Below are 12911 nucleotides of genomic sequence, written 5' to 3'. Positions count from 1 at the left end.
CTTGCTGGAATTGATGGATGTAATCATAAAACATCCTGTTCAGAGATATTGTGACAAGGTGTCCTCGGACTTTACTGGGTGTTTCAGGCATTTCACAACACAATCGAGTCGAACGTCTTCTCACTGTGATGATATCTTGCACTGCCAACCTGGTGGAATCTTCCAGATTTTACGTAAAGTACGCATGCAAGTATGAACAGCGCAATGCTTGCGTAGCAGTAGCAACCTCAGGCACACAAGTCGTGTCTCATGAAGTATAAACCCGGCCTTAGAGCTCCGTGGGCACAGCATCTCAATCACGCGCCGCAGGAAGCTGATGAAGCAATTGGGAAAGATCGCACCCTCATGTACCGGTGCGACTCGCCCCAATTACCTCATTAACTCATTATGGCTGCACGGTCGCCACCCACAGAGATGGATTATTTAAAAAACTCGCCGTCATTTAGACCCACTACACCACAGGGGGGGCTCCTTTAAGGCTTGATACCTAAGCATGCGTAATTAGCCATGTGGCGCTGCGCCACCAGTGCACAGGGCTCAGTGTTAATGTACTCCTGATATTCTCATTACGGTCGGCTCACGAAGCCCTCAAATTCACTTTAGAAATCTATGGGGTTGAAACAACCGTGAATGGAAGAGCGGGTTCCCCCCCTGGGGAAATGAGTGCAACTAAGGCAGGAAGAATATCAGGCAGCTGTCAATAGCGATGGGGCGTTTTTTATTTATCTATCTATTTATTTCTTTCCTTTTTCCTCATGTCCTCGCGACACAGCAATGGTAACATCAGCAAAGATCTTCTAGACAGCAGGGCGCAAAAAGTTCTGCGTGTGGTAGCTACAGCTGTGTGACGTCACACTGGCCTTGCAAAGCATCATGGGGCACTTGGGGTTGGGGGGGTAGTTCACCGGGCAAATTTCCAGGAAAATATTTTTGCCGAACTAGTTCACTGGTGAACGTGGCATATTCTCTATGAGATACGCTTTGGCGAATTTCGACCAATCAACACTCATCGCCCAGTGCTTTGGGCTGTTTGAAATCCAAGCATTTTCTTAAGAACAACCCACCCAGGTGAGACCCTGTGGTGGTTCAAGTGCAGCTCCTGGGCTATTTTTTTGGGGGGGGGTCTCCCAATGAAGTGTAATTCTAGTCATCGGTCAGTGATGGTGTGGTGATCCCAATAAAGACCACTCACCCAAATGTGACTTTGGTATAAAGAGCACCCCCTGCTGGACAGGCTGGGGCACTTCATCCCATGAGGTCTGTCCAGTCCACATTTTGTGAGAGAATTTTAGTGAATGAAGTGTCGCCCCCATCCCCATCCCACCACACACACACACACACACACACACATACACACACACACACACACTTCTAAACCCCATAAGATAACGTGACCCTGCCTTGCGTATGGCCGCTCACGGGTTGAAGGGCCAGTAGTGACCTTCCCTGTCAAGTCACATCAGGGAGCCTCCTGGGTGGGATCAACAGACAAGTCCCCTTCATCATCCTCCCTGAGAAGCACTAAGCCTCTAAACAGGCTTTTCTACTTAATAAGCAGCCCAGAAAAAGAAAGACGAGTGTTAGATGATAAGCGCGACACGACTCGACACGACTCATCCATCTCAATAGTTAAAAGGTCTTTAAGTTGGGGTGGGAGCTCAGCGCTGTCCCAGCGTCAAAATGCCCCCCACATTCTTTTTCAGCCTTTTTTGTCACCTGCATCTTCCAGATGAGGGGACTTTGTGGAGCCCCAGTCTGTCCTGGCAAGGGGATTGGGACATGTTGACAGGTTCCTGAGGGTCCTGTGATAATGCTGCTCTTTAGAATTACAAATAACAATACGACATCTATACACACGCTGATGGGCCGCAACATTAAGACCACCTGCCTAATGTTGTGTAGGTTCCCCTCGTGCCACCCAAACAGCTCTGATCTGTTGAGACATGGACTCCACAAGACCTCTGAAGGTGTTTGCAATGGAGATGTTAGCAGCAGACCCTTCAAGTCATGTAAGTAGTGGGCTGGGAGGGGGGCTCCATGGATCGGACTTGTTTTTCCAGCACATCCCACAGAGGAAGACAAAGCTTGGAGAGACAATTTTGTTGCAGAGAGACAGAGTCCTTGAGTGGTCTGCCCTGACAGATAGTCCATCATCCAGGACCCTATAGGCTCACCCACCTGCATGTCTCTGAGTTTAACCCTTAACAGGGATGGCTGGACAGCAATACATCAATCCATCCATCCATCCATTATCCAACCTGCTATATCCTAACACAGGGTCACGGGGGTCTGCTGGAGCCAATCCCAGCCAACACAGGGCACAAGGCAGGAACACACCCCGGGCAGGGCGTCAGCCCACCACAGAGCACACACGCACACACCAAGCACACACTAGAGACAATTTAGGATGGCCAATGCACCTAACCTGCATGTCTTTGGACTGTGGGAGGAAACCCACGCAGACACGGGGAGAACATGCAAACCCGGGTCTCCTAACTGCGCCACCGTGCCACCCGACAGTAATACAATTAATTTATTTTTGTAGAGCTCAAAATCACACAAGGACTGCCGTAATGAAGGCACTGGAGAAATACAAAACCAGAATCATCCCAGTCCTGCCAGCTTTGTGCGGCCTTGTGGAGCAGACAGATCATTGCGTCCTCCTTCTGATCACCAGTTTCAACTCATAAGAATACACTTTCCCATAAAATTGTGTTTTGCGATGACCACGAGCACAAACCAAGTGTGGTGAGACGCATTAGGGGTCCGTGGCAATGTGCCGATTTTAAAATAAAAACCACACGCTCAGGCTCGGTGTGGGTGTGAATGTTAGCGAGGATGGGCACCCGCTGGGTTGGCAAAGTGCACTTTCACATGCAGATGCATACAGTTCAGCCGATTCAGTCTTTAGCGATATGGGGTGCACATTTAGATACCTGTGCCCACCAGCTAAGGTACAAAAAGGAATCTTGAGAAGGAGAATGAGAAAAAAAATAAAATAAAAACCGAGAGTCCTCTCCCCTCGACTTGCTCGTATACTCAGATATGAGATGAATATTTGAGGAGTAAACCACAAGACAAGGATTGTGTGTTTATATTACGTACATTAAAGAACCATCAACAACAAATCAAATCAAATTAATTCAATACTGAACAATTATTATAAAAGTAAAGTTGAATAAATCAGACTCTACAGCTTCATGAATAAAAGGTAAAGCATCACTTCCGGTTAGTGGAAATAGGCAGAAAAGTTGGTAGAAATCTACGATTTGTACCTAATGCTTGTATGCAAAATTTGGTTGACCTAAGTGAAAGCGTACTCAGGTTATCGTGTTGAAAAATGGTATTTCTGGACTCAAGCAGGTCTAAAACGAAATCGAATTTTTGGACGACTACAATACTTTCCCTATGAGAAAATAAATCGGACTCAGAGAGGTCTTAAACATCGAGATTCATTAAAATCTCGAAATTGAATTTTTGGATGACTACAATTCTTTCCCTATGAGAAAGGAAATCGGACACAGGGAGGTCTTAAACATCGAGATTTATTAAAATCTCGAAATCGAATTTTTGGACGACTACAATTCTTTCCCTATGAGAAAATAAATTGGACTCAGAGAGGTCTTAAACATCGAGATTCATTAAAATCTCGAAATTGAATTTTTGGATGACTACAATACTTTCCCTATGAGAAAGGAAATCGGACTCAGGGAGGTCTTAAACATCGAGATTCATTAAAATCTCAAAATCAAATTTTTGGACGACTACAATACTTTCCCTATGAGAAAGGAAATCGGACTCAGGGAGGTCTTCAACATCGAGATTCATTAAAATCTCAAAATCGAATTTTTGGACGACTACAATACTTTCCCTATGAGAAAGGAAATCGGACTCAGGGAGGTCTTCAACATCGAGATTCATTAAAATCTCGAAATCGAAGTTTTGGACGACTACAATACTTTCCCTACACAAACATAAATCAGAATCAGGGAGGCCTTAAATGTCGAGATTTCATCAAAGTCACCTCCGTCGATCACCACTGGCATCCACCAGACCTGGCTCCTTGTCCTACCGCCATTCCTCAGCACACATAGGACCCTTGAAGCGACCCTAACCCACTCCTGGAGCTCGGTTCCTCTCACTCCCTGATATCACCTCACCTCCTGTCATCTCCCCAATCCTAATCTCTTCACTCTCGGTTTCTCTTCCTCGTTTTTCATTTCTATTCTGGCCTACTCCGACTTTTTTTTTTTTCGTGCCCCATGAGTGCGAGTGCACCAAATGATCTGTAGAGTGTGTGGCACGTGGCTGAGGGTGGTACCCAGCCGGGACGCCCAGGAAGGCCGGAGAAAGGCTCATGCCTCCTCCAGACCATGAGGGGGCGACTGCCCTGGTTGCTTTGGAGGGCCACAGGTACAGAGCTGTGAAGCTCAACCCTGTAGTGGCCCGTGGTCTCTGCCAGGGGGCGCCCCCATGCCTGTAGAGCCCTGGACCCCAGCACTTCCGCCACACCAGGAAGTGCTGGGGGGAAGACGAGTGGGAACACCCGGAGTGCTTCCGGGGATACAGCTGGCACTTCCGCCACACTGGGGCATGTCGGTGGGAGATTGCCGGAGCACATCTGGGTGCTTATAAAAGGGGCGCCTCCCTTCACAGAGAGGCTGGAATTGGGTGGAAGACGGATGAGGTCTTGGAGGAGAGACAGGTGACGGCCTGAAGAGTTAGGCATAGGGTTGTTTGGCCTGGACTTTGGGGAGTCTCTGGGTTGTGTGGCACAATAACTTGTAAATATTAGTGTAAATAAACGTGTGGTGGTGACTTTAACATGTCTTCCTGTCTGTGTCCGGGGCCCGTTCCACAAGTGTCAACGAGGGAACGCTGCGCTAACTAACCGCACTCGTGCACATGTTGAGCAATTAGCCAGTTACCCCATTAAGTGCCACCCGCCGCTCCCATACACATTCACAACGTCTGAGCCACCTGATTTTATTCACAACACCAGCACCTAAACCTACTCCAGGGCGCCCCCTAGTGACATTACATGCTAATAACTGCTGCACTGCACTCTCTAACCCGTGACTTCGGAAACTTGAATGTGCCCTCTAGTGACATTACACGACTCGGGGACATTAATGGAGTTTTGAGCTTAGTGATCTAATATTGAGTGGAGGAATGACTGGATGAATGAACGCGGGAGTGAATTCATGAGTGGATGAATGAGGGAGTAAATTAATGAATGAAAGTGTGAAAGAGTGACTAAACAAACGAATTAAGCAATCAATCAATTAGCAAGTAAATAATGAATGGAGGGCGGTATGGTGGCGCAGTGGGTAGCGCTGCTGCCTCACAGTAAGTAGACCCGGGTTCGCTTCCCAGGTCCTCCCTTCATGGAGTTTGCATGTTCTCCCCGTGTCTGCGTGGGTTTCCTCCATCCGTCCAAAGACATGCATTTTAGGTCCTAAAAATTGTCCCTAGTGTGTGCTTGGTGTGTGTGCCCTGCAGTGGGTTGGCACGCTGCCCAGGATTTGTTTCTGCCTTGCGCCCTGTGTTGGCTGGGATTGGCTCCAGCAGACCCCCGTGACCCTGTGTTAGGATATAGCAAGTTGGACAATGCCTGACTGACTGAGTGACTGACTGATCTAATATTCATTCTACTAGATGGCGCCCCCTAGTGACAATATAGAAAAGGAAGGTAGTTACTGGGGGTTTCCCTTCATTCTGTGGCCTGCAATCCAAAATACGGGAGTACACCTCCTACTGTGCACTCCTAGGCTTAATGACAGTAACTGGCGTGCAGCACTTTGTAACCTCAGGCTCAACATGGTGTAGTGCGCCCCCTAGTGACATTACACAATAAGTGGGGCTTTTGTGATCTGGGAGCTGAGACTCAAGACAGTGGAGTGAGTGTCCCTCTGACCAGCTACCCTGCATGCCCTTTGCTCCATCAGACTGGAGGACACCTCATGGAGACCCCCCATCCCGCGTGACTCTGCCTGGTGTGACCCCCTTGTTTTTGACACCCACTGCACACCCAACCTACCTGGAAAGGGGTCTCTCTCTGAACTGCCCTTCCTGAGGTTTCTTCCATTTTTTCCCTACAAGGGTTTTTTTGGGAGTTTAGAGAGTCATGGCTGGGGGGCTGTCAAAAGCCCATCGCAGCACTTCTTGTGTGATTTTGGGCTCTACAAAAATAAATTGTATTGTATTGTATTGTATTGTATTGTATTGTATTGTATTGTATGCAGCCCCCCAAACCCCAGACACAACAGACACAGAGGCCAAGTTCAGCTTTTTCACGTGGAGAACGCTTTTGTCTCGTTCCCCACAGTATCACGGCCCCCACGCACAATACCAATACAGCACCCTTTCTTTCCTTCCTTCTTCCTCGTTGCGCCTCCACTCCTCTCCCTCACAAGCTTCGTCCACTTCCTCCTGATTCTGGCTCCTCGAACGGAGTGAGGCGGCTCCTTTTATTCCGCTCCTGGGAGTGCTCCGGGTGGCTCATCAGTGTTACCTGGAATCAAAAGGTGTGCTGGAAATCCAGTATTGGGACCTTCAGCAACCCCCTGGCGGCCCTCACGGAACCCAACAGGGCCGTTCCAAACTCCAAGTCCCAGCATGCCCTGCCCTCTAGTGTCCAAGGGTAGGTACTGCCCCACCGGTCCTTCCATTTCGTTGGCATCCCGGACTGGGTAATGGTCGTGGTTGCCCGTCACACTGCTAACTTGGGCTTTGCACTCTGTGATCCCAGACTTGACATACGACAGTGCGCCCCCTCTGTATCTCAGGCCAGTTAGGTCAGTTTTTGGGACTTTCCTCTCCTCTGGTGTGACAACTCCCAGTCTCATCCTGGGTACATTTTCTGTTTTACAGGCACAGTGAGCCACAGCAAAACAAATTGTTTTTAAAAAGTCACAAGAAAAATGATCAAAGTCTTAGGGTCCCACATTTGACACTCATTCTAACAATAGCAGGTGAGGCAGGTGCCATCATCCATGAACCTGATCATCTCAAACTGCCGTCGACAACATGTGAAGAGAATCATCTGAGATAAGCAGTTCTGACCGTCGGAGTTACGGGCCATGAACTCCGTCGCCTGTCCTGTGCCACGTGCCCCCCAACTTGCCCACATGTCTGTTTACTAAACAAGCATCAAGAATGTTTTGAAGCCAAAGCGCCCACACCCAATGCTGAAATGGTTTGAGTCTGTAAAACAAGTGGAGTCTTTAATTTGAAGTTCATACCTCAGCTATAATAAGCAAACCGAGAGGCATTATGGTGCGCCTCTCGCCTTTGATTTGATGAAATAGCAGGCCTGCTGTGTGGCCCACACCATGAAAGTGTAAAGCAAATCATTTGAGAGCGGGCCTCAGGAGCAAAGAGGCTTGTTATGTATGGCACATAAGTGGCACTTTACTGCCAGGGCGAGGATATCATTTAAGACGACCCCACATTTAATTTGACACCGCTTTGAGGGATGTTGTTACAGGTCCGGACTCCCCCTAAGGGATTAAAACAGAAGAAGACTGTGAATAGGACCCCTAACAACATTTAAAACCAAATGGGACCCCCAACCATGTTTAAAACTAAATGGGACCCCAAACCAAACTTAATTCAAAATGGGACCTCTAACTATATTTGAGGCCAAATGGGACCCTTAACCATGTTTAGGTCAAATGGGACCCCTAATCACCTTTAAGGCCAAATAGGACCCCCAACCATGTCCTAGGCAAGATGGGACCCTATACCAAATTTAATGCCAAATGGAAACTAATCATTTTTAAGGCTAAATAGGACCCCTGACCATGTTGTAAACGAAATGGAACCCCTAACCACTTTTTAGTCCAGGTGGGACGCTTAACCACTCTTAAGGCCAAAAATGGACCCTTAACCCCATTTAAGGCCAAATGGGACTGGAAACCATGTTTTAAGCCAAATGGGACCCCAAACCAAACTTAATGCAAAAGGGGACCTCTAACTATATTTGAGGCCAAATGGGGCCCTTCACACAATTTTAATGTCAAATGGGACCCTAATCATTTTTAAGGCCAAATGGGACACCTAACCATATTTCAAACTAAATGACAGCCCAAACCATGTTTAGGCCAAATGGAACCCCAAACCAAACTTTAAACAAAACAGGACCTCTAATCACATTTAAGCCTAAATAAGACACTTAACCACGTTTAAGACCAAATGGGATCCTACACCAAAATTAATGCCAAATGGGACCCCAAATCACGTTTAAAACCAAATGAGATGCTTCATCACTTTTAAGGCTAAATGGGACCACCAGCCATGTTTTAGGCCAAACTGGACCGCAAACCAAATTTAAGGTCAAATGGGACCTCTAAGCACATTTAAGGTCAAATGGGACCCCTAACGATGTTCTAGACTAAATGGGACCCCTAACGATGTTCTAGACTAAATAGCCATTTTGTTGCAGAATGAAACAATGCCACATGCATTTCAAAAGTCATTGCTGTGTGCCATTTTAAAAAGGTAAAGGGGAACAAACTGGTATGGATAACCACCAGTGCCAGTGACAAGTGAATACTGATACCAGTGCTAGTAGCTACACCAGTCCCAGCACTAAAACCAGTAGGAATACCAATACCAGTACAGGTACCAGTGCTGATAGCAGTTCAAGCAGCATAAAGACTAATACAATGCCAATGGCAAACGGGACACCTAACGATGTTTAAAACTAAATGGCAGCCCAAACCATGTTTTAAGCTAAATGGGACCCCAAACCAAACTTAAAACAAAATAGGACCTCTGTACTGGTAGTAGAGCTGAGACCAACACCAGCAATAATACTAATAGCATACCAGCACTTACACCAATTCCAGTATCAATACCTGCACCAGTAAGAATATCAACACCTGTGTCAACACTAATTCCTATATCAGTATGCATACCAGTACCAGTCCCAGTCCCAGTAGCAATTCCAACAGCAGTACCAACACCCATTCCAAAGTCAATGCCAGTTCGAAAAAGAGCATTTGTAGTAATACTGAAATCAGTAGCAGTATAAACTTCAATATAAATACCAGGTCCATGTTCAGCCCCAGTAAGAATGCCAGTTCCAAAGCCAGTGCCAATGCCAACTCAGCACCAAAACAAGTTGTAGCATCAGGTTCAGTAGAATTCCACTACTAATACATAAATCATTGACAAGTCCAAAAGTAATACCAGTTTCAGGACCAGAACCAGTAAGAATTCTAGTTTCACTGCCAGGGTCATTGCCATTTTCACCACCAGTTGCAGCACCGGCACCAGTAGGATTGGCAATACCAATTCCAACAGCAATATCATTTTGATTACCAGGATCAGCAGGAATACCAGCACAAGTACCACTACTTAAATACCAGTTTAAGCACCAGTGGGAGTACCAATACCAGCTCATTACCCATACTGATCAACTCCAGTAAGAATGCCAGTGCCAGTTATCAGTACATGTCCCAATATTAATACCACTTTGTACCCATAGTGCATTCAGCCCTAATTCTCGCCATTATTCCTATATGAGACTCAGTCAGCAGTGCCAGCTTTAGACCCCTAGATGTGTGGATAGTCTCGGAGTAAATAATAGCAAAACACAAGCTAAGCTAGTATACACTGGCATTCTATGCCAAGTCCTTCGATTTGGATTGTTAAAGAAAATGAAGTGAAACGAATATGATGGTCCCCACAAAAGTATTTGTACTCTGCCAGTGTTGCTGAAAGTAACATTTTGTCATTCTTGAAATGAGTGAGGCACAGCATTAAGATACGTAAAGGCCCAGTTCAGACCCCACTGCTGGCCTACTGTACCAGCCTCCATGCCGCCATTCTATGAATGCCACCCTGTCTCTGTTGTGTATGTAGAGCATTTTGGCCAGCGGTGTTATTTTCTTACATCTCCTTATATAATAAAGAGTGATGGATACCAGATGCTCCAAGCACAACGCTAAGTGAGATGTGCCATGCACTGTGCCCAATGACTGATGACTCATAATGGGCTGAGAAATACGCGATTATGAAACTCCAGCCGGGCACAGTGGATGTGCTAATGAGGCGTCAAGCAGTGAGACAAGGAGGAGTGTGTGCTGACCAAGGGTTAAACGAATGTGGAATGGGACGAATCGGTCAACGCACTGAATAAAGCCACTGACTTCACTGTGGACTGAGTGGGGGGGGGGGCTGCACCAACCTCAAAGCCATTACCATGAAAGGCGCTATATCAACTAATGATAGGCAGATAGGCACTGCATTCATTAATTATAAATAGATGAGTAGGAAAGGCACAAGAATAATGATAGATAGATAGATAGATAGATAGATAGATAGATAGATAGATGTGAAGGGCACAATATTAATTAATAATTGATACATCAGTAAGCATTATATTAATTAATGACAGATACGTAGGAAAGGCATTATATTATAGATAAATAAATATGAAAAGTGCCATATTAATTAATGATAGATACTTAAGAAAGGCACTATATTAATCATAGATAGATAGTGTGGCCTGTAGGCGGCATAACAGATCTCCATACCCTTTTCCTTTCTTCTCTACATTGCCCAGGTGAGATTTGTCCTCCTACCATTCTAACTCTATCTCCATGAGTGAGGTGAGGACTACAATTCCCAGGTTGCCCTATGGGTATGTGCATGGCCGATCCAGCAAAGGGTCACAACCACCTAGCACACTGGGGGAGTATACAAGTCTGATAGGTGGTCTTCCCCGTCCTTCCACTTTGCTATCCCACCAAAGAAAGGGAACACCAGCCATCTAATTTGGGAAGCCAGCCCACCCCTGCTTTCCTTTACAATAGAAAGAGAATCAGATATGAGAGAGACTACATTAATGAATCACAGATACATAGGAAAGGTGCAATACATATTAATTAATGATAGATAGATGTGATAGGCACTATATAATAGATAGATAGATAGATGTGAAAGGCACTATATAATAGATAGATAGATAGATAGATGTGAAAGGCACTATATAATAGATAGATAGATAGATGGATGAAAGGCACTATATGATAGATAGATAGATAGATAGATGTGAAAGGCACTATATAATAGATAGATAGATAGATAGATGTGAAAGGCACTATATAATAGATAGATAGATAGATAGATAGATGTGAAAGGCACTATATAATAGATAGATAGATAGATAGATGTGAAAGGCACTATATAATAGATAGATAGATAGATGGATGAAAGGCACTATATGATAGATAGATAGATAGATAGATAGATGTGAAAGGCACTATATAATAGATAGATAGATAGATAGATAGATAGATAGATAGATGTGAAAGGCACTATATAATAGATAGATAGATAGATAGATAGATAGATAGATAGATGTGAAATATCTGTATAAGATGCATGGCTTTAAAATTTACTGCTTTAATTAATGATAGAAAGATTGGTGAACGGGCGGCACGGTGGCGCAGTGGTAGCGCTGCTGCCTCGCAGTTAGGAGACACGGGTTCTCTTCCCAGGCCCTCCCTGCGTGGAGTTTACATGTTCTCCCCGTGTCTGCGTGGGTTTCCTTCCACAGTCAAAAGACATGCAGGTTAGGTGGATTGGCAATTCTAAATTGGCCCTAATGTGTGCTTGGTGTGTGTGTGTGTTTGTGTGTGTCCTGCGGTGGGTCGGCACCCTGCCCGGGATTGGTTCCTGCCTTCTGCTCTGTATTGGCTGGGATTGGCTCCAGTAGACCCCCGTACCCCTATGTTCGGATTCAGCGGGTTGGAAAATGGATGGATGGATGGAAGATTGGAGAATTAGTGGGTAAGGCTGTATGCTAATGAAAGATAGTTAGATATGTAGGAAAGACACTATATAACAGATAGCTCTAGAGATAGAAAGGCGCTATATCCTATATCAGATAGTTAACCACCACAGATAAAGGTTTAGTGCCTTTTGTTCTGTTTTTAAGAATCATAGGTGGACGGGCTGTCTAAATTGCTTAGTGATCACCCAGGCACCCAGTCTTCAATTCTTCAGTGAAAGGCACTATATAATACTAAGTAAGTTACATATTTTAAACCGTTCTCGTTTGTCATGGCGCCCGAGAATGATAACATGTTGCATTTTGGTCAGATTTCAAATATGAATTCCACTGAACTCGGCACAAGTGACAATGTGACGACTCCTGCTGACCAGTACAAGACGTTGAACTCGGGTCAGTTTAGGCAGCCAAAGGCTCGATGGCAGTGAAGAAGACAATCTCTTTAAATGGCAATAAATAAGTCAAAGAGTAAACGTGAGAAGATTTCCAAACATGGACTTCCTTGGATCGTGTGTGTCCGCTGCATCCCTCACTGTGGATACTTGAATGGCATTTTGAAGTGTTGCGAGGAGACAGCTGGCAGCGTGGGCACATTGGGTCTCAAGTGCCACATTTACTTAGTAAACATGTGTGTATGTTTGGTTCATTGTGGCGACGTCTTATTTTTAAAGGCTGTGTTGCTTTTGCTCTCATTATATTCAGAATGCGTCACACTTTGAAATTCCGTTGGCACACTGGACTAAACGCTTCCTTCTAATTAGAAGTCCGTCTGATCTCCAAGATGCTGGACATCAAGTTTCTCCAATCCAGCCACTGGAGGTTAAAATAAAATTATTTTTAAATGTTATTTGGCCACTAATGCCGCAGATGGCGATCCGAATGTAGGAGTTGGATGGAGGCTTGGAGTAAACAAGACGTGGTGCCAGCTCTGCCCTAAACTCTGGCTTGTTTAACTTGACAGCTGCAGTCGATCGTGGAGGTGCTGGAGGGGACGCTGTACAGCATGGACATGATGAAGGTGCACTCCTACATCAACAAGGTCGTCTCTCAGATGAACACGTTGGAAGAGGTAATGTGGCACGGCATTGTTCTCATTCTGCGGGGGTCT

General features: G+C 45.5%; 1 protein-coding gene across 1 annotated transcript in view; it reads left to right on the top strand.

Annotated features, from left to right (window-relative positions):
- Positions 1-12911, top strand: part of olfml2a (olfactomedin-like 2A) — a 139457-nt gene that overhangs the window by 84622 nt on the left and 41924 nt on the right. The window contains exon 3 of the mRNA XM_028809144.2: positions 12765-12872. Within this exon, the coding sequence (XP_028664977.1) occupies positions 12765-12872 (108 nt within the window). The remainder of the gene's footprint in view (positions 1-12764; positions 12873-12911) is intronic.

Source organism: Erpetoichthys calabaricus, chromosome 9, assembly GCF_900747795.2.
Source record: "Erpetoichthys calabaricus chromosome 9, fErpCal1.3, whole genome shotgun sequence".
Taxonomy (NCBI): domain Eukaryota; kingdom Metazoa; phylum Chordata; class Cladistia; order Polypteriformes; family Polypteridae; genus Erpetoichthys; species Erpetoichthys calabaricus.
This window is presented reverse-complemented; position numbering and strand designations above follow the sequence as displayed.